Here is a 22,889-nt window from a genome sequence, read left to right as displayed (position 1 = left end):
TCTCTGTAATAACTCCTTACCTGGGGGAAAGTAAGCAACATTATTTGGTAACAAGTATTCTTCAGTAGGAAGAGGGCATGAGAACCCACTCCAGTGTTCCTGCTTGGAGAATCCCATGGACAGACGAGCCTGGCGGGCTACAGTCCATGGGGTCGCAAAGAGTAGGACACGACTGAGCGACTCACACACACACACATTCTTCAGGAGAAGGTTTCAGAGCAACCGAAGCAGGTTCTTTTCACAGTTGCTTCTTCAGTCATCTTTTTATACGAACGGTACAGCGTTCAGCCCAGAAGGTGACTCTGCAGGGATAGGCTAACATGGTCCCAGCACAAAGCTTCTAGAGCCCACCTGGACCATCTGTGATGTCCGTTTGGAGAACAGCAGCATGCAGGAGGGAACACCGTGCGTCTCATCCATGAATTCGCCAGGGCGTTAGAGCCACGGCAGGGTCGGTCCAGACACAAAGAGGGACCCAGACCCAGGGATCCACGGCTCCAGGAGACAAGGTGGACCCAGTGTACATGCCAACCACACACACACACACACACACACACACACTGCACTAGCCTTCTGTGTGTAGACAAAGGACTCCAGTGCTGAGCGTGCGGGCGATCCAGGGATCAGGTATCTGTGAGTCTGGGATCTCTTTCATCTCTCCTAGTCACTAGAGAAGGTTTCACAAAAGAGCTAGAACTTCAACCACTAAGTGGGGGAAAACCTCAGCCAGTCTGGACAGTGAGCAGACAGGTACAAATTTTTAAATTCACTTTCGTGAGAGGGTTTGAAGTGATCTACAGCCCAGTGAAAACTCCTGATGCTGCAGTGAGCAAGCACTGCCAAGCATCTGAAACAGGTCACCGAACCACGTGAAACACACATGCAGCAGGTTTTTAAATGCAAACATTGTATGCAACACAGATACAAAAAATTCAGAAGCTAATAGCAGAACTGCACTGGAACAAGCAGGGAGGGGCTAGCAGGGACCACCCACCAGAGCCTGGTCCATACACTCCACAAGAGCCGGGAAAGACTTCTAGAAACCCCTGGGGACCCAACACGGCAGAGTCTGAGAATCACTGGCCTCTGGCTTAAGTGACTCCCAACTATTCTGTTCTAGAGGGTGGTCCCCACACATTTAAGAGTAAATCCTCACACTTATATTTATTGTAAGATAGATATATAGATATACTATGTACCCATATATAAAAATAAAAAGAAAAAAAATTAAGTAGACAATAAAAACAAAAGAAAAATATTCTTTATTTTATTAGAGATACAAAAATCTTTTGGGCTCTCATTAGTGAAAGCAATGAGACTGAAAATACTATATTATGTAGTAAATACTCTGTTTACCTTTAGGAACAAAACTGACCCTAAATGATTCACTTTGATACTTGTTTAATGGTGTAACAAGGGAAAAAGACACCTCGCAAAGTCACACTGATCCAGGGACTTTGCTGGCAGTCCAGGACTCGGCACTTCCACTGCAGGGGGCTGAGGTTTGATCCTTGGTCTGGGAACAAAGATTCTACATGCTTCAGCCCGGCCAAGATATTTTCTTTTTAAGTTACACTGATCCAAGAACTGTGTCATCAACTGCACTTATTAAATCATCCATTAGTAATTTAAAAAAATTTCTTCTGATTATGGAAAGGTCTTGGCTGAAATTCAGCTGATAAAGTCCCATCATCCCTGACATCAAACACTTGTGTTCATGAAGACTAATCAGAAAGTGGTGTTTACCCATTGAAAGTCAGTTAGTTTCCTGCTCCTTGTTAAATACCCTTTCCTTTGAAGGGCCAAGTAATTATGGACGGGCCATCCCAGAAAAGGGTCAGCAAATCTGGGACACTTTATTCTAGTGACAGAAAAATGTATACTTTTGTGTGAAGTAGCTGGTATACCTCTTGGTGGCTTATAAGATTTTCATGATCATTCCTCATCTTGTTACAAAGTATTGCAAAAATTCTACTGCTTGAGAGACTTGCTTCATCACAGTAAGCACACAATGGTTACCTGGCTCAGAGCCACGCCCTGCAGGACATGAACCACCTGCGCCACGCTGGCTGCTGCTCATCACCAACAGCTGATGCTGCAGACTCGCAAGAACCCAAACAGCGCACTCAGCAATTCCCATGGCAGCAGCTGAAGCTCCTGTGCACGGGGGGAACTCGCGGGAGCCCCGCAGAAAGTTCTATATGAGAAAGACGTGCAGCGAAACGCTACCAGGTAAACCAGCAGCTCAGCTTCCACACTGGACAGCTCTGAGTGTGTGTGAATGACAGCGCACCTTTGCAAAGCAGTGACCAACGGTTGAGGACGGGGAAGAGGAGAGGCCACGGTGATCTGAGAAGCTGGCCTGGTTCCCATCAGGTACCCCCCTCCCACGGCACAGATCTGGGGATGTTTCAGAATGCAATACAAATATTCAGTCTTTCAAAGTGTATGACTACTTTTTCAAACAGCAACTAGCTTGTTAGCAGAAAAATTTTTACCATGCTGTTTGGACCTGCCTCCTTAACGAGTGGACTGTTAGGTGCCACAAGGGGAACCAGGACACAGTCACTGAGGCTCTGAGGGCCATGGGGGGCGGCTGTCCCACGGTGATGCAGGGGGAGAGTTGGGGAAAAGCAGGCCTGGGACCAGAAGAGCCAGACTCCAGCTCCAGCTCTGCCCTCAATGCCCAAACACCCTCCAAACTGCCTCTTGGCAAATCACACAGGAGGGAACACGGTGCCCTCGGTTCCAAGGTCCTGCAAGGGTGCTTGTCCTAAAGGCTGGGCTCTCCCCCCCCCAGGCAGGACACGCCCACCCAGCTCTGGAGAATTCCACCGCTTTCTCAGTTAAGGCCACCTGTCCAAGCCAGGCGCCGAAAGGAGAAACAGGGTTCCCATCGTCAACAGAGGCTGAAAGGACTGACACTGAGGTGTCTGCCTCATCTGACCAAACCGGCAGGGTAACTCACGCCCGGCCCTCCACTCCAGCATCCACAGGGACAGCGAACAGTATCCATCAGCCAAGTGGCCATTCAACATCCTTTTTGTGCTTTCTGCAGCACCTGCTATTTGTGCCCTGTTTACAATAGCATCCTGTCACTAAGAAGTTTTCTGGTTACTAAATATTTAGTTAAATGCTCCAAAGCAACCATGTGGGAATCCTGTGGGAAACTGCAGAGTCCCTCTCAATGAGGAAGCGCTAAGTGGCTTCAGTCGTGTCTGACTCTTTGCGACCCTATGGACTGCAGCCCGCCAGGCTCCTCTGTCCATGGGATTCTCCAGGCAAGAACACTGGAGTGGGTTGCCATTTCCTTCTCCAATGCAGAAAAGTGAAAAGTGAAAGTGAAGTCGCTCAATCGGGTCCATGAAACCTGTTTAAAAAGACACAAACGAGGGGGTGGACGGAGCAGCCAGCTGGCCAGCAGGAGAAGAAGGGAGGAGGGGCTCAGAGAATTAGATTCCAGAGACCCTGAGGGCAGGAGGCAGGCAAGGTCAATATTTACGTGGCCAGTATATTAATTAGAAATCCATGAAACCTGACACAGCAGGAGTGCAGGGCATGATTATTGACTGAAAGTCGCTCAGTCGTGTCTGACTCTTTGCAACCCCATGGACTATACAGTCCACGGAATTCTCCAGGCCACAATACTGGAGTGAGCAGCCGTTCCCTTCTCCAGGGGATCTTCCCGACTCAGGGATCGAACCAGGGTCTCCTGCATTGCAGGCAGATTCTTTATAAACTGAGCTATCAGGGAAGCCCATCTTAGCATGTATTAAATCCAGTGATTGCTGGAACACTTTTCAAATATGCATATTAACAAAAATACAACAACAAAAAGTTTCCACAAAAACATCATAATGACTGCTTTCTCCAGCACAAAACACTGCGATTTCCTCCACAAAGGGTGCCATGAACTCGGGGTGCTGGGACCTTCCTGTGTCTATCCTGTCCTGGAGCTAAAAGGGTGGAGTTCTTAACCATCACATATGCTGGCTCAGAGTCCAAACATCTGCATGAACCGCAGAGAAACACGGGCCTGCAGGTAGAAACGGGGCAGCCAGCCGTCTCCCTCTCGCAAGGAGGGGACACGGTGGACTGCAGACGCCTGGGAAGAAAAACCTCTGCAGAAGAGACCCAGATACACTGCAGTTCCCAAAAAGCGAGCTTCTGTTTTATCTCAGAACTTAAGCAGGACAGGTAAGCATGAGAGAAATCGTTTATGACAGCCACATGCTGGTCCACCAGCGCTGGCCAGCCAGGGTGGGCTTTCAAGTGGTCAAGCATGAGCCACCAGCCTGCTTCAAGCCACCATCCATCCTGAAGGGATGGAGAAGACCTGCTAAGATAATTCCCTCCATCAGTTCTTCTGTGGGAATGTGCAAGAGAACAGATTCACCAGCATACAGTTCCTTCAAAGGATCCTACACTTCTTGCCTTGGCCATGCTCCCCGACCTCGGGAACCAGCATGGGGACCGAGCCGGGCCAGTCCCCTGCCCGCCCTGCTCCATACCCTCCTGACACAGCCTCGCCACGCCTCGCCCCTCCCCATTCCAAGCCTGCTCTCCAGACCACCACCCTCGCTCCCTGTCCCCAGATCCACGGTGCACAGCCTGTCAGACACAGCTGCTGTATAAGGCACAGGCCGTATGTTTTCAATGAAATTACTAGAAGCAGTCATTCCTAACAGGATTTAATAACCACCTATATAACACATGCTACTTCGCTTCAATTAACTACTCTAGAATCCATCTGTTTATAGAGAAACACTCCAAACAAATTAGGTTCTCCACCAGTAACAAATAGCAGCATCCTTTTTAATTATTAAAATTCAGGGGCAACTGGATGCAAAACACACAGAAGCTGGTTGTGATCTTTCCTGAGGGGAAACTGAAGACTGGATAAACAGCTTTCTGAATAGACGTAAAACAAGAGCCAAAAAAGGGAAGGAGGTGGAGTTGATATAAATGCCCCATTCACCCTGATACAAGCAAACTTCACATAAAAACTTAACTTACTTGCCAATATTTTCAGGCAGAGACTGCAGTGAGATGTCATTTACAGAAAGACATGTCAAATTCTGTAATTCAGGAAAGCTTTCTGGCAATCTAAAAAAACAACAAAAAATGTTATAATTGATAAAGAGAATTGCATATACGGTGTATAGTGAACATAATTATAATGATTTCTTCTTCTATTTGCTGATTGAAATAACCTCCTAAAATTACATTATATGTGGCATGTTTGTCTTGTCTTTCTAACTATAAGGGAAAAAAAGTAAGGACTTGGTTTACCTGGCAGTACAGGGACATGATAAATACTTGTTGATAAAGTGATCCAGAAATAAAGAAGGAAGACATACAAATTGTAAGAATAAAGGAGAAAAAGTGTCATGAGCCTACTGAGCACTCTATGAAAGAAAATGGTACATACTTCCTGCAGTTGGAAGTGCCTAAGAGTGAAAGCACTTTATCGATTAACAGAAAACAGAGAGAAATTTTAGCCCACAAGATTATCATAAAACATAAGACAGCTGCTTCAGTTTTTTTTCCTGTAGCTTATAATACCCAGAGCAAAGCTACAGATTACTTACAATTAATCAGCTGACAGCCAATTGCTACTTTCTTAATATTTTTCTTTTGATTTGATCTAAGATGCCAATCATGTGAGATGATTATATGTTTCACAACATTCTACACAAAAAAGAAATTCTGTATACTTCTCTTAGACTCTACTGAACAGAGAAGATTCAAAATAAAATTATTTAAATACTTATAAAGAAAATTTACTTTCAATATTTCTATGGTTACCAGTATTTGAGGCTTAAAAAACACCAACTGAAGGCAAAAAGATCTCATTGCATCTAAAATGCTGAAGGTCCTTATACATAAATCTGCTAAGATGGAGAAAAGAACACACAACTCATTTTTTTGCAGGGGGTAGTGAGGGCTTCTTGCCTTAGTGATAGCCTCTAGATTAGAGTCTTTCATTTCTTTCCTCTTTCTAGATTCCTTTTTTAAAAAACAAATCCTATGCTGTATGACGTTTAATATAGAGAATAATATGAGAGTATTAATGAGGGCTTTCATAATCGATTAAATACATTCTCAGGAATGGTTTTTACAAAGTTGCAAACTATTTCACTGTGGAAAATTCTTAAAGAGATGGGAATACCAGACCACCTGACCTGCCTCCTGAGAAATCTGTGTGCAGGTCAAGAAGCAACAGTCAGAACCAGACATGGAAAAACAGACTGGTTCCAAATAGGAAAAGGAGTAGGTCAAGGCTGTATATTGTCACCCTGCTTATTTAACTTACATGCAGAGTACATCATGAGAAACACTGGGCTGGATGAAGCACAAGCTGGAATCAAGATTGCCGAGAGAAATATCAATAACCTCAGATATGCAGATGACACCACCCTTATGTCAGAAAGTGAAGAAGAACTAACGAGCCTCTTGAGGAAGGTGAAAGAGAAGACTGAAAAAGCTGGTTTAAAACTCAACATTCAAATAACGAAGATCATGGCATCTGGTCCCATCACTTCATGGCAAATAGATGAGGAAACAATGTAAACAGTGACAGACTTTATTTTCTTGGGCTCCAAAATCACTGCAGATGGAGGCTGCAGCCATGAAATTAAAAGATGCTTGCTCCTTGGAAGAAACGCTATGACAAACCTAGATGGTATATGAAAAAGCAGAAACATTACTTTGCCCACAAAGGTTCATTTAGTCAAAGCTATAGTTTTTCCAGTAGTCATGTGTGGATGTGAGAGTTGGACCATAAGGAAAGCTGAGAGCTGAGTCCCTTGGACTGCAAGGAGATCAAACCAGTCCATCCTAAAGGAAATCAGTCCTGAATATTCATTGGAAGGATGGATGCTGAAGCTGAAACTTCAATACTTTGGCCACCTGATGCGAAGAACTGACTCATTAGAAAAGACCTTCATGCTGGGAAAGATTAAAGGCAGGAGAAGGGGATGACAGAGGAAGACATGGTTGGATGGTATCACCGACTCAATGGACATGAGTTTTGAGCAAGCTCTGGGAGCTGGTGATGGACAGGGAAGCCTGGCATACTGTAGTCCATGGGGTCGCAAAGAGTCAGATGTGACTGAGTGACTGAACAACAACAATAACCTCTTCCATAGTGTAATCAAGGTAATTATCTATAGTTCAAAAGATGCAACTTATCTGTTCTGAATTTTTTCCAGAAACTATATATATATATATATATAATTTTAAAATTAGCTAAAATGATCTTAAATGTAAGGAAAATATATTTTTAAGTGGCTGGTTTGCTTTTTTACTGGCTGTTAACATTAAGAGTCAAGCTAGTGATGTGACGGGCTAGGCTGAGGAAGGCCAGACTTACGGTGGGGAGGGAGGAAAGCTAGTCTGAGCTGTTGCTTGGTGGCTACGTGATCCTAAATGGTCGTTCCATCTCTTGGAGCCTCAGCTGCTTCAGTAATTAAATCTGTAGGCCATTCCTAAATAGTCGTTCCATCTCTTGGAGCCTCAGCTGCTTCAGTAATAAAATCCGTAGGCCATGCTGAATAATTGTTGCTGCTGCTGCTGCTGCTGCTGCTAAGTCGCTTCAGTCGTGTCCGACTCTGTGCGACCCCATAGACGGCAGCCCACCAGGCTCCCCCATCCCTGGGATTCTCCAGGCAAGAACACTGGAGTGGGTTGCCATTTCCTTCTCCAATGCATGAAAGTGAAAAGTGAAAGTGAAGTCCCTTCAACTCACAGATTCTTAACTCATAATTCTTAAAAGAACACACCCGCCACATTAAAATGGCTCTCCTTCAAGAAACATGCCAAACAGGAGGCCAGGGTGAAAACTGAGTAAGGCCTCTTATGATGCAATGTGTTCTGATCCAGAGTTTTGAGATGATGGTAAAGTCACATGTCGGCAGACATGAGGGGAAAAAAAAAAACATAAGAAACAGAAAAGGGGATTAAGCAACTGAAGAGTTAACAAAAATGCTTCCAGCCAGTATAGTGAGTGTTTCTCAGCTGCCTAACCCAGAAGCTGCCTTTCACAAGCAGCTCAGTTTGGTTCCACAAACACTAGTTGAGGGTTCTCTCATTTCCAGAAAGGACAGCAGGGCAGCAGATACAAGCTAGGTGACAGAGGAACACAATCCAGTCCAGGGGCCTGGGTCGGAGTGATTACTCACATGCAGATTTCCAGCGTTATGAGAAAAGTACCCAGAGAGCATTACAGAGCCCAGACGAGGGGCCGTGGGAGTCACCAGAAAAGGGTCCTGCAAAAATGTGATGCGTGGGCTGCATCTGAAAGGTGAGTGAAGGGACTGGCACAGCCAAAACAGAGGGGAAGGAAAATCGAGGACCAGGCCAGAGAAGGCAACTGAGGGAAGTGAAGGCCGCAAGGCAGGCCGAGGTCAGACAGAGGGTGGAGGAGACTCACAGCACGGTAGGGGTCAGGTAGGGGCTCCCACCTGACCTCATAGGGGTGGGAGCTACAGAAATGCTTGAGGAAGAGCGACAACCACACAGACAAGGATGGTCAGGAGTGAGCATGAGGCGTGACGACTGCGGTGAGTCAGAAAGCAGTCGGGCTGGCGCTTACTAGAGCACTATTTTCCATAAAAATAAGCATTATTCGTAACATAAAACTGAAATTCAGAGGAGAAAAAACAGAATTAAAGACATACTTACTTCTTAAAAATAAGCAGGTGCAGGAAAAACAAAGTGGAATAGGGCATTCCCCATACCCAAGAAGACCCAAGCAATTTTGAGATAGATGACTCCCAAGTTTTAATCCCAATTTTTCTAGACACTTTAAAAACAAACAAAAGGAATGGAAAGGAAAAGTACCTTTCTTTCTTCCGAGGTTGCTTAGAGTCTCGAGAAATCTTAGAAATGGGCCCACGTGGCCCAGAGACACCCCTGGGACAGACTCCAGAGAGCTGTCCCCGCATTGCTGTGTGGGCAGCAATTCAGTCACCCTGGCATCACAGGTGCCTGGAATCCACCGGTCAGTGGGCTCACAACTGAGCCAGGAGGGAAAAGGTGCCTTTAGAACTATGGTCAGAAAAGCAAGCAGAAAGGTTACCTAGTCAATGGGTTTCCGCTGAAGTCAGCGATCTGTAGTGCTTTACAGAATGAGATGCTCTCTGGAATTTCAGGAATATCTGCAGAAGGAAAGAAAACGTCTATCATTGACCACCGTTGTTAGCCGTTTCCATCATCCTCAACATGGACCAGGAGGTATCTGCACACTACTACCTCTGCTCAAATGTGGCGTGGATTTCCAAAATACTTTTTCTACGTTTATATTTGCTTTCCCGATACAAGATATAGTCTGAACAGAAGCATGTTCAAGCAAAACATTAAGAACAATCCCCTCCACCAAGTCCCATCACCTCATCAAAAGTCACTGTTGTCATTCCCACGAGGCTTTTCAAATCCCCCTACGTGTTCATATGGTTTCATCAGTACAAAGTATTCTAAAGTACGCATTTTTTACATTTGTTTATTTTTAATTGAAGGACAACTGTTTTACAATATTGTGTTGGTTTCTGCCATACATCAACATGAATCAGCCATAGTATACACACGTCCCCTCCTCCCTCCTGAACCTCCCCCCCACCTCCCACCCATCTAGGTTGTCACAGAGCACCACTCTGAGCTCCCTGAGCCATACTGCAAATTTCCACTAGCTGTCTATTTTATATATAATAATGTAATGTTCCCATGCTACCCTCTCCATTCACCCCACCCGCTCTTGCTCCCACTGTGTTCACAATTCTGCTCTCTATGTCTATATTCGCAATTCTGCTAGCTATGTCTGTGTCTCCGTTACTAACCTGCAAATGGGTTCATCAGTACCATCTGTCTAGATTCCATATATATGAATTAACATGTGACATTTGTTTTTTCTAGGTTCTAGGTTCATTCACTTCATTAGAACCGATTCAAATGCCCAACAATCCCACTACTGGGCATACACCCTGAGAAACATGATTGAAAAAGACACATGTATCTCAATGTTCATTGCAGCTCTATTTACAACTGCTACGATGTGGAAGCAACCTACATGTGAATCGACAGATGAATGGATAAAGAGGCTCTGGTACATATATACACAATGGAACATTACTCAGCCATAAAGTATGCATTTTTAAATTACAGATTTTCTTCTGATTATGAGCATAATCTGGAAAATACAGAAAAGTCCAAAGGTGGGGGGAGGAACCACCAGCATTCCCATCACACAGTGATGACGTTTTGTTCCAATGTAGTTTTTATTTGTCACACAGACACAGTGACTAGGTTCATGCTTCACTTGACGTTATTTTACAAACTTTCCCCCATCATTATTTTTCCAAATAGTCCTCCATTCTTAGTGGCAGAAAAGTCCACGGCCTATCTCTTCATACTCCATGTAACCACTCCCCAATGGCTGGACATTTAGGTTGTTTCCAAGGTCCTGAGGTGATAATTATGTTTATGCTCGTTCCGGGTTACTTCCTTAGGCTAAGATCCCTCAGGGTGATCACTGTACCAAAGGCACTAACACCGCGAAGCCGCACACGCGGGGGCGAGGCACACCCTTATGCTTCCGCTACGCATTCACCGTCTTCCCCACTTTCCTGTCTCTTACATTTTAAAAACTGCCTGTGTTACTGGTAAAATAGTCTGGTAACATTTTGTTTTCTATTCCTTTGATTACTAATGAGGCTGAATATTTTCCCCCATGTTTACCTGCCACTAAGTGCTGTCATTCTTGAAATGACCAAAATTGCCATTTTAACTTCCTCTTGTTTAAACCCTGAGATAACAGCTTTCAGGGCTAGAAAAATGGTTAGTTCATAGTATTTAATTTCAAGAATACATTATTTTGGACATACTAACATTAAGAAGTGATTCCCAGGTGGCTCAGTGGTAAAGAATCTACCTGCCAATGCAGGAGACACAGGAGACGCAGGTTCAATCCCTGGGTCAGAAAGATCCCGAGGAGGAAATGGCAACCCACTCCAATATTCCTGCCAGGAAAATTCCATGAGCAGAGAAGCCCAGCGAGCTACAGCCTGTGGGGTCACAAAGGCAGACACGACTGAGCCCGCAACATTAAGAAGGGCTGAAATAGAAGAGCTTCTCCTGGTCCCATGCTGTTTCTTCCAGCAGCTCGACAAAGGCAAGCAGAGCCTAAACATACCTGATTTTTCTAAACTGGGGGTAAAGAGAGACAGAAGAAGTCAGGGGAAGATGGACGCCCTGCACCAAAGCTCCACAGTCATCAGAAGCGACATACAAGCTCTCAGTACAAATTTTAAAGCTGCAAATATTTAAATCTGTGGTAACATTTGCCTCACACAAGTCTCTGCCGTGTCGTATAAGTTAGTAAAGAACACACATTTCAATTTAAAAAATTGGTTGTATAAGGTAGTAAAGAACACACATTATTTATGGTCCTAGTTCATAAATACGATACCAGTATACACACACACAGACATGCACATACATATACACACACACACAAACATATACAGATATATATTAATACACATATGAGCACATACATACACACATATACAAGATGTATATATGTATATATATGGTTTGTCCACAGTTGAGTCTGGAATGAATTCTTAAAACACACCAACATTTGTAGGCCCTGAGGCATATATATAGTGGCAAGACCCTTTACACATATTACCTTATGTAAAGTAAAGTGGAAGTTGCTCAGTCGTGTCCGACTCTTTGCAACGCCATGGACTGTAGCCCGCCAGGCTCCTCTGTCCATGGGATTCTCCAGGCAAAAATACCGGAGTGGGGTGCCATTTCCTTCTCCAGGGATTCTTCCAGACCCAGGGATCACACCTGGTTCTCCTGCACTGCAGGTAGATTCTTCACCATCTGAGCCACCAGGGAAGCCCATTACCTTATATAACTGCAACATAAATTACTGTAACTTCCGTTGCCCAAAGTGAACACTAAGGCTCAGAGATGAAGAACCGCCCCCCCACCCAATGTTAGCGGTCACTTTACTGAGGGCTGAGGTCATGGCACTGTTGGGCATAAGAATGAACAAACTAGTGAATGTATCAGAAAAGAGGCGGACTTAGGGATATAGAGGTCAACAGAGGTCACTACTAGGGAGGGGTGATGGGGGAGGGGAGCAAGAGGTGCAAACTACTGGGTATAAAAAGCTACAAGGATCTGTTGGACAATATGGGGAGCACAAGTTATAACCAACCTAGAGAGCATATTTAAAAGCAGAGACATTACTTTGCCAACAAAGGTTCGTCTAGTCAAGGCTATGGTTTTTCCTGTGGTCATGTATGGATGTGAGAGTTGGACTGTGAAGAAGGCTGAGTGCCGAAGAATTGATGCTTTTGAACTGTGGCGCTGGAGAAGACTCTTGAGAGTCCCTTGGACTGCAAGGAGATCCAACCGGTCCATTCTGAAGGAGATCAGCCCTGGGATTTCTTTGGAAGGAATGATGCTAAAGCTGAAAGTCCAGTACTTTGGCCACCTCATGTGAAGAGTTGACTCATTGGAAAAGATTCTGATGCTGGGAGGGATTGGGGGCAAGAGGAGAAGGGGACGACGGAGGATGAGATGGCTGGATGGCATCACTGACTCGATGGACGTGAGTCTGAGTGAACTCTGGGAGTTGGTGATGGACAGGGTGGCCTGGCGTGCTGCAATTCATGGGGTTGCAAAGAGTCAGACACGACTGAGCGACTGATCTGATATGATATGATCTGATAAATGGAGTATAAGCCTTAAAAACTGTGCATCACTATAGTGCGTACCTATAACTTACATAACACGGTACATCAACTATACTTCAATTTTTTAAAAAAGGAAAAGACCAAAAAACAGAAACAAAAGACAGAACGATGGCAGGAAACTCCCTCCGTTACAGGAGCAGCAAGGCTATTCAGGCAGGCGAGGCCACCCAGGAGAACAGTGCTGGCTGGTCTGCACTCCTGACTGCCCCTCCTCAGCCACCACACCGGGTCCTGCTGAGCAGGTTTTTCTAAGGCTGAGAAAAGAGGTGCAAGGGCTGCACCTGCCACCTCACAAGCGCTCAGGAAGGAGGTCAAGCTGACACCCACATGTACGTCATGTGGCAGCTTTCCGAGGAAAAGATCAAGGAAACAGAGAAAAAGTGAAGGCTTTTTAATTGGGTGGAAATCTTTAACACTTCAAAGAGCATCAGAAGCATCCCTGAAGCTCAGGATGATGGGTTTACCAAGGAACACATGAGCAGTGGCTGCCAGAAACTCTGGTCAGGGCTGGTCTGGAGTCAGGGACTCTGAAGGTAGAAACAGCAACTGCCAGAGAAAACAGATGGACCCAGTCCAGACGGAGGTGGGCGAGGTCCGCCTCGCAAGAAGGCACCTCCCTCCCTGGGCAAACCTGCTCACACACAAAACCAGCAAATGGAACACAGGTCTCAACTCCAAAGACTGTTTCTTCCTACCTTATGTGTGTTCCTAACTTGAAAGGAAAGAAGGCATCTGCCTGTAAAAATAAGAGCTTTAGACAAGGCAAGCAAGAGAGTGGTTTGAAGAGTCCTGATTACTGGTTTGCTTTAAGTTACTAAAAATATCAGAACAGAAAGCTGAAGATGGGGAACAGCCACTCCTCCTTAAATACCCAGCTAAAATGCCACGCCCTCCAGGACACCTCCTTTGGCCCCAAGATTAGGTTGCATTCCCCTGCTCTCAGCTTCCTTGGGCTTCAGCTTCCTGAAATCTGTTACAGTGGTAATTAAATAATTGTTTGGTGATGCTCAGTCTCCCTTACTAACTCTAAGCTCACTGGCAAGAAAGACCCTGTGGGCCTTCTCTGCATCCCCAAAGCTGACATAGTACAGTTGGCTCCCAGGTTCCATACCTAGAGACTCAACCAACTGTGGATCAAAGTATTAAAAAAACAAAATTCCAGAATGGTCCAAAAGCAAAACTATTTACTCATGTGACAACTATTTACATAGTATTAACAACTGTTTTGGAGAAGGCAATGGTACCCTACTCCAGTACTCTTGCCTGGAAGGTCCCATGGATGGAGGAGCCTGGTGGGCTGCAGTCCATGGGGTCGCTAAGAGTCAGACACGACTGAGCGACTTCACTTTCACTTTTCACTTTCATGCATTGGAGAAGGAAATGGCAACCCACTCCAGTGTTCTTGCCTGGAGAATCCCAGGGATGGCGGAGCCTGGTGGACTGCCGTCTATGGGGTCACACAGAGTCGGACACAACTGAAGTGACTTAGCAGCAGCAGCAACAACTGTTTACATTGTACTAGGTATTAGAAGTGATCTGGAGATTAAAGTGTACGGGAGGATACACAAGATTTCATGCAAACACTGTGCCGTCTTATATAAGGGGTTACAGCATTCCAGATGCTGAGGGATGCCTGCATTAAGTTCAAGCAGCCCACAGTGCTGAATGAATGAAGGAGTAAATGAGAAACTCATATTGCTAAGCCTCTTGCAAGGACAGTTGCTCTCTCACCTGAGTCAGGAAATATCCCCCAGTCTGTTTTTACCAGTAAGAAAACTGTTTGGTCCTAGGCCCCTCATAAGAGATAGTATAAAGCTTGCAGGTTATTCCCAGCTGAAATCCCCTTTAACTGTCTTCCCAGTGTTTTGCTCTGGATAAATGTTAGTTTTAAGACTAAACATATGAAAAAACTACAGATAAAAAACCACTTCTCAGTGAGGTCGAGGCTCAGCACAAATCTCATTAAAAAACTGTAATTTCAATCTCTTCCCCCACACCCTCTCTCCCTGCCACGCACACTCAGTCTCCAAATCTTCTGTCATTCTCTATTATTTTCCCCACCCATCTTTCCTATCCACTCACATTATTATCAGTCCAGTTCAGGCTTCAATGCTCTAGAAGACTACACTATTCTCTTTTAGTTTTTATTTTGCACTGGAGTACAGTTAACAATGCTGTGTTCGTTCCAGGTGTCCAGTAAAGCAGTTCGGTTTTACATATATGTGTATCCATTCTTTCTTGCATATAGATTATCACAGAATATTGAGCAGAGTTCCCTGTGCTACACAGGGATTACCTATTCTATATAATATACTATCCTGCTAAACGGTCTCTCTCTGAATCCCATTAGTCATCCATCAAACCCAAACAGTCACAAGACCGATTTGCACGTTTTCCCACACTTACCAGGTCTGTGGTGCCTGACAAACTACTTAACCTGCCTGGGCCTTGATTTCCTCATCTGTAAAATGGCTCAGCAACAGATATTTTCAAAGAATACCAGCATATCATACCTTAAGTGTTGCAGAAGTTCAGAGAAAGGATACAATGAGACAAAGGACACATGCTTTGAAATAAATAAATAAGAGGAGGAGAGGAGCACAGGCAGAAACGTGATCCTGAATGCTAAGCGGGGAGAGGGTCGGCCCGGGGCACAGCTGCCTGAACTCGGGGCATCAGTGCAGGAGTGTCTGCGGAGAAGGCCAGAGAGACCTCTTGACAGAAGACTCCCGAGACTAGGCTGAGTGTGTGCCCTTAAGTTGCCAGACACAGAGTTTACTCTTCTCTAAAAAAGGGATAATCACAGCTCCAGCGTAGGGCTGTCAAAGGATAAAGGAGAGGCACATGAACAACAGGGCGCATCTCCTGACCTCTTGTTTGATACTGAATGGCGGTCAGTGGAGAGGACCACTGTTTGCCATTCAAGGCTGAGCATTTTTTTTAATTTAAACATAGTTAGATTTATAGTGTTGTGTTAATTTCTGCTATACAGCAAAGAGATTCAGATATATATATATATATATATATATATCTGATATAGATATGTACACACACACACACCCACCCACCCTTTTTCCTTTTTCGGTCAAGCTGCCTGGGATACAGATCCTAATTCCCCGACCAGGGAGTGAACCCTCAGTCCCTGAAGTGAAGGCCTGGACTCTTAACCACTGGACAGCCAGGGAAGTCCCCTATACATTCTTTTTTTTTAAGTCTTCCTTCCCATGATGTTTTCTCACAGGATGTTGAATAGACTTCCCTGTGCCCTACAGTAGGACCGTTGCTTATTTTACACATAAACGTTTACACCTGCTAACCCCAACGCCCAGCTCCACCCCCCTCAGCGCCCGCAGCAACCACACGTCTGCTCTTCACGTCCACGAGCCTGTGTCTGTTTCGTAGACAGGTTCACTTGTGTCGTACTTTGGATTCCGCATGTAAGTGACAGCCTGTGGTATCTGTCTTTCCCTTTCTGACTTAGTATGATCATCTCTAAGTCCATTCATGTTGTTGTGAATGACAGTTGGATAATTTGAAGAAGAGCAGTGTGATTAACAGAGATGAGAGGATTGAGAGCTTCTGCTGCTGTTTTAACTGAGAAGCAATAGTGATTAAACCCTGAATGAATATTTATTAACATACAAATATGAGAAATAACTCATGAGGTTTTCATCTCATTAAAGGTGCCCCCAAACTCCTAACTGCCAACATTCAGCTTACTTCAAGCTTCTATACAGATTTTAAAAAAAAGGTTAAAAAAAAAAGCAAATTTAATCACATTTTTCATGAGTTCAAACAGGCTTTATCTCATGTATGTCCAAGAATAAAAGCATAAAATTTGATATTTATAAAATGTCTGAGAATGATAGTAAAATTAAGTAATCTCTTCCCTACAACTTTCTTAAGATAACCTTCAATCTGGACACACTCTAAGCTTTCCTCATTTCTGAATCAGAACTGCTTTGAGTTTACTTAAAGAGTAAAAATACCTAATCTGCTGTTTACCAATATAACCATTACTATCACCTGTATCCAGGAGACTTATAATCAGCCCTAAACTCTGCAGTGCCAAAAACCTTCATCTTCACCACCACCAAGCGGACAACCACCCTGGCACCAATAGCCCAAGGGCTTCTGAGAGAGAACACGCTTCTCCCGCAGATTTTGTCATTTAGAAAGTGATCCAGAAGGACAGGGCTGCCCTTCCTGGTACTCCTTTTCTCAGCAACCACTTTTAACACATCAGGATGCGGTTCCACCTTCCGCAGCCCCCTAACCTACAAGAGGAATACAGAGGCTTAGTCTACATCCCTTGACAAGGGATCGGACGCCCAGAAGCCTGAAGGCGGACCAGCACCTCTCCTGAAAAGCTATCACCATCGCAGGGCCCGCCGTGTGATGGACTCAGGCTGGACTGTGTGACCTCGTGGTTCCTTCAATGTCTGTGTGAGTACAGAACCTTCCAGGGCTTTTCCTTTCATGGAGAACTGCGTGCAGACAGCCTGCCCAGTCTGTGACCATAGTCCCTGTGCACAGAAGCCCAAGTTCTTTTTAAATAAATGGCATTTCTCACTGGTTCTATATAAAGAGCATCTCTTCTCCTGGGTTCAAGACCTGTATGATGTTTGCAGTTACAGTAGTAGGCTCTCTCCACTCAGAAGACTGTGACATTCGAAGCAAAAAGAAAGCCTTACATATGTGGTAGCTGTTCCCTGGTGGCTCAGCTGGTAAAGAATCTGCCTTCAATGCCAGAGACCCAGGTTAGATCCCTGAGTCAGGGAGATCCGCTGGAGAAGGGAATGATTACCTACTCCAGCATTCTTGCCTGGAGAATTCCATGGACAGAGGAGCCTGGCAGGCTACAGTCCATGGGGTCACAAAGAGCTGGACACAACTGAGTGACTAACACTTTCACACTTTTCTCTCTAAGAGTATCTAATCCGTGTTAATTGATTAAAAATTGGAAGGAGAGCATTTAAAGGAGAACTGCAAGGCTTAAAGAAAGCAAATTATGATCAACATCACATAATTTGGTAAAACTGAAAGGAGTAACATTTTAAAACTCAGGACACACTGCATGGAAGGCTGGTAAGTTGAAGATTTATTACTGGACATGGAGCAAGAGCTGTGTCAGTCGCTGTCTGCATGGAGGGCAATGGCTCCGCTGTCCTGCAGGCAGGCCGCGTCCAGTGCAGACAGTTCCTCTCCCGGCTCCAGCCCCGAGGCCCGGGACCCCTCACCTGAAAGCTAGGGCAGCCCAGCCTCCTTCCCGCTGAGCCACAAGGGAGGCAGGCTTACTGAGGGTCAGGCACGATTCCAAGCACTCTGCATAAATGAACCAGTTTAAATCCTCACAACAGCTCCAGGGAAGTGACCCCCACCCCCGCTCCCTGCGGAAGGAAGCTCATCAGCAGGACAGCAGGGAGAAGAACCCGGGCCTTCTCACCCCACTTTCCCCCGAGCCTGCGCTCTGGACCATAAAGTCATCCCGACTCTGAAAGAAACCTGTGAGGTCAAGAGAAACCATCCACCTCCACCCGAAGGCCCGACCCGCCAGCCCCCAGCGCGTGCCCCTCAGGGAGGCGAGGCCACCACTGCAGGGGGACCCCCGACCCCCGTCTCCAGCAGATGCACGCGAGGGAGCCTGGAGGGAGGACTCCAGCCCACGGATCTCTGAGGGCAGCTTTAAACGTTCTTTTTTTTCCACCCAATTCCTCTGATTAAATGAAACCAAGCTAATTCATTTTCAAGAGAACATCACAAAAATATCAAAGTAGCAAAGGAAAAAGTTCAAAACTCAATTCTCTGCTTTGGCTAATCTTTACCAACTTTTGACTCTGATGGAGCTTTGAAATTAAGTATGGTATTTGCCTAAGTACAGAATATTAAGCTATTTCGTCCTCGTTTCTTGCTTAAGGAAGCTCCTATGAGGGAAGATAGGGAATATAGTTAGGACTATTGACAAAAAGGCGCCAGAGCGTCATCAAATTCCGGGTATATTGTCCCCAAACCCCGTCAAATAGATGAGGCCTCCCACCATGCCCTGTGCTCTACAGTGAGTATCTGTTAACACCGCAATGTTCCCAGCCCCTGCCTTCCCCACCGGGGTGCTCTGCTGGCTGAGGGACCACCTGTGTTCCTTCTGGCCACGCCATGTGACTTCGGGGGTCTCAGGTCCCCGACCAGGGATTGAACCTGGGCTCCCGGCAGTGACAGTACCAGGCCCTGACCGCTGGACCGCCAGGGAAGTCCCCAGGACCAGGCCTATCTTGTCACCAGCGTCTCCGCAGCATGACCACGCGGGCCCAAAGCCAGTGTGCAACGCTACTGACTGCCCCCTGCACTGGGCCTGGGGTCGAGGGACACCTGCGCTGCCCGGGACCTCGGCTCCTCCCAGGGGCATCCCCTGCCTCATCCAGCAGTGCGGCGACTGAGGGCTTCGATGGGCTGGTGGACGGGGCAACGCGGTCAAGCAGACGAACGTCAAGGACTGGGGAGGGGCGCCCCCGAGGCGCACAGGTTTCATCACCTTTTCTATCAGCGGGCACGTGCCGCACCTCCTCTCACCCTGACGCACTCAGGTCAGAGGGAAAGCCCTCCTCAGCACCTCCGTCTGCACGGGCTATACCTGAGCGTCGTCATCAGTATCCCACCGGAGAGAAGCGTGCCGCTGAGTGAACCGTCAGGAGCCGAGGGCAGAACCTGATGCTTAACCACGTCAGAGGCAAACAAAAAAGAAGACGGCACAAGCAAACGGCGCCAAGGCAACAGGAGGCACCCCTGAACCGCCCTCAGAGATCCGGGGGCAGGGATGACCCAGCGGCAGCCCAGCCACTTCAGAGGCACACGGGTACCAGACTCTAACCGCCCCTGAACCTGCAGCGACACTCAACACAACACCCCGAGACTTGTCCTGGGAGGAAAGGTGCACCAGGGCCCACTGGCCAATGTGACCCCCAACACACACACACACACACCTATACTTCTTAGAGGAAGGTGTGAAGCTGCTCTCCACTCTCCAGTGATCAGAGCAGCCCCTTTAAGATCGGTCACCGGGCAGGCGGCTGTCGGCCCCCCGGGACATGAGCGGCAGGCTCAGGCGCCGAGAGAGCAGCAGGGGACAGGTGGGCTGGGCACAGGAAGCGACAGGTCCGGGTCGAAAGAGGAGCTCCTCCGGGTCCTCCCGCACCACTCGCCCATGTGGCCCCAGGCAAGAAGAGCTGCCACTTCCGAGGGCCTCCACGCGTGGTCTGAACCCAGAACAAACACCAAGATGGAGCAGATGCAGGAGAGGCCCTGGAGGCCCAGGGTAAACAGCTGAGGTCCTGCGCCCACGAGCAGAGCCTGGAAACCTGGGTCCTGGCCTCACCCCAGCAGGGTTCCGAGAGCCCCCAGGCAGTCATTTCACCCACAATCACAGCAGGTGAAGTCATACTGAGGCGGCCGGGGGCCCCAACAGGCAGCTATGGGGGCAAGATTGAAAGGTCAAAGAGCAAAGGGTCCCCAAGAGGGCGGGTCGGTGGGGTGGCCAGCAGGTCAGGGGAGCACGTGCTGCCCACAGGGATCCGCGGGCATCGTCCAGGGGCCACCAACATGGAGACGGTGTGAAGGATCAGACCGCAAAGGTGGGGAAGCCAGGTCCCCCACCAGCTCCTGTGTACAGAGAGGAGGGGTGGGCACACAGAAGCTGCCGCTTCTGGTCTCGGATGTGGGGCTTCTGGCCGGCAAAACCGGGAAATAGGGGGACGGTGACGTGACTCTGCCATCGTGAAGCCGGACAGATGTGTTCACAAGGGCTGCTGTGCCCTGGGCTCTGTTTAATCAGAGATTACAGCCTTGCTGGGGGGCTGAATCTCCTGGCTTTTCACTAAATGACAATGAGTTTTTCTTATCAAAAAGACTTGGCAATCCCGTGTCACGATCCCATCTAAAATAAATCCTGCTGCTCCATTAAATCTGGACATCTGCGAGCCTAGGGATGGGGGAAAGCCTTCAGAAAGCCTGGCAATTCAGGGGAGAGACGAAGGGTCTGTGGCTTGAGGAGCATGTTTGGGTTGACCTTTTTGTTGCAGCATCTACAGGGCAGGCAGAGAGGCAGACAGAAGTGGGGTGAAGGGGCGTGGACACTCATGCCCACCTTCACTCAGAAGGCAGCGCACAGGGGCACAGGGGCCAAGGGGAGGCCTGAGGACACCGTCCACGCCCACGAGGAAGGTGGGGGGGCCCTGTGCAGACGAGGGAGGGGCCCACAGACCAGGAGACAGCCCTCCCCACAGCAGAAGCAAGTGACAAGACCCCAAACATGAAACATCCTCCGCAAACGACGAACCCTGCATCTGGCTGCAAGGCTGCACGCAGGCCCAGGGGAGGCGGGAAGCTCACTCTGGGGGTCATGTCACGTATCAACACCATGAGACGAGGCCTCGCCAAAGACCGGACTGGAACACAAGGACTAAACACCAGCCGTGGACAGGATGAGTACGTAAAAAGAGACGCTTCGGGCCGTGGTGGAACCCTGAGGGCTGACTTTGGGCTCGCTCTGTACATCATACTGCTTCACTGAGGGCTGTTCTCCCCTCGGGTAACACAGGGCCTTGTATGCCAATCCGGCAGGCTGACTGCTGGGCTCCTGGCTCCATCCTGCTTAAACATATCTGGGATTGTCAAATAAGACTCGGGATGAACGTAGAATCCTGGCCTGCACTTGCTGCCATAGCTGTTCCTCTCGGCGTGCAGGGAAAATAACAATGAGAAGCAGAGAGCTTTTTCTCAAAGGCACCATCCCCCCACTTATTACATTTTCCAAAACCCCAGGGACTTGCCCAGGAGGCAGTGGGCCTTGGAGAGACAGAGACAGGACTCCTGCCCGGGGAAGCGTGTCCATCCTCTGGAAGGGCCGATGGGAAAAGACAGTGCGGGGCAGAAAAGCTGGCGCGGTCTCTACGTGGTGAGGGGGTCAGAGGGGACACAGGCCCCTTTGTCAAAGTTTTATTTTGAGTCTTGGTAACTTAGCACTCAAAAAAAAAAGAAAAAGAAAAAGCTTTTCCCAGACAAGAGGATTTTCACCTAATTCCAGCCACAATTACAAAAATAACCTTTACGCCTCAGCTTTTCCTCCCCAGCAGCGTTGGCTCAATAAACACAAATATGTCCTAAGATACACGACCTCTTGTTGGGGGGGCGGGAAAAAATCAGCAGAAGGTAAAGCATTACAGAATATTAAATGTAGGGTTTCAGACATACTGGCCAGGGGAGGGAGAGGGGGGCGGGGCAGGGAGACCCACACAGTTTGGGCTTCTTTCTGCTCATCCTCTTCCCGAAATAAAATATATAGATTCTGAAATAATGTCTACTTAAACCTCAAGATAACAGCAACTAAATGCCCAAAATTAAAAAACAATATTCGTATTCATCAGTTACTTTGTCATTCAAAATTACCACTCATTTTAATTACCTCCATTTAATACTGACAAAATCACAACTCGGGTATTTAGGCATTAAACTTCTCAAGGAAATGAGGTCTCCCAGTGGATCCGGGATGCCCTGGCCCAGAAATGAAGGCTTCAGCTCCCCTCACCCCAAGTCCGCTCCATCTTCTGAGACCGCAAGCCCTTTCCTCCCTCCCCTGAACTGCAGATGAGTCCCGGGGGTCAGGGCCCCTTCTCGTGGATTCCAGGCCTGGCCCCGAGCTGTCTGTGGCACCCTTGTAAATACATTCCCTTCATCCTTCCAATTAGCATCTGTGCCTGTCAGCTGGGATAAACATCCTCACACCCCCACACTGGGCACGGTGTTTGCCAGCTGACAGGCCACAGGCTGGGGTGAGTCATTCAGAGCCCGGAGCCACGCTCTGGGGAGCACGGACAACAGAGGCGGACAGCACACCATCCTCCCCAAAGCGGGGAGAAGCCTCCCACCCCAGACAAACCGGCCAGAGCCCTGACGCTCCGCAGTTCCCACCAGCCTTCCCCGGGCACCTTGCTAACCCGGGTCCAAAAACACCACTGAGGATCCCAAGGCTGGGGGCTCCCAACACAGACGCATTTACGCGCTGATGAGGCCGGGCCCACTCCGAGCAACAGATTCGCAGGGTCTGGGGTCTGGAGAAGGACTCTGTGT

At 47.4% G+C, this 22,889-nt stretch overlaps 1 protein-coding gene and 1 long non-coding RNA gene across 5 annotated transcripts in view; one reads left to right on the top strand and one right to left on the bottom strand.

Moving 5' to 3' along the window:
- Window positions 1-22,889, bottom strand: part of LRRC1 (leucine rich repeat containing 1) — a 135,027-nt gene that overhangs the window by 40,627 nt on the left and 71,511 nt on the right. For 3 of the 4 annotated variants that reach the window (XM_055571762.1, XM_055571764.1, XM_055571765.1), the window contains exons 3-4: window positions 9,083-9,161; window positions 5,017-5,106 (exon numbers count right to left, since the gene is read on the bottom strand). In XM_055571762.1, the coding sequence (XP_055427737.1) occupies window positions 5,017-5,106; window positions 9,083-9,161 (169 nt within the window). Of the gene's footprint in view, window positions 1-5,016; window positions 5,107-9,082; window positions 9,162-22,756; window positions 22,856-22,889 lie in introns of those variants that run through there. The other variant, XM_055571763.1, reaches the window with a different exon arrangement.
- LOC129646077 (uncharacterized) lies at window positions 8,103-10,494 on the top strand. Its single transcript, XR_008711669.1, has 3 exons — window positions 8,103-8,305; window positions 9,156-9,237; window positions 9,913-10,494. It is a non-coding gene; the product is annotated as an uncharacterized LOC129646077 (long non-coding RNA).

Source organism: Bubalus kerabau, chromosome 3 (assembly GCF_029407905.1).
Source record: "Bubalus kerabau isolate K-KA32 ecotype Philippines breed swamp buffalo chromosome 3, PCC_UOA_SB_1v2, whole genome shotgun sequence".
Lineage (NCBI taxonomy): Eukaryota > Metazoa > Chordata > Mammalia > Artiodactyla > Bovidae > Bubalus > Bubalus kerabau.
This window is presented reverse-complemented; position numbering and strand designations above follow the sequence as displayed.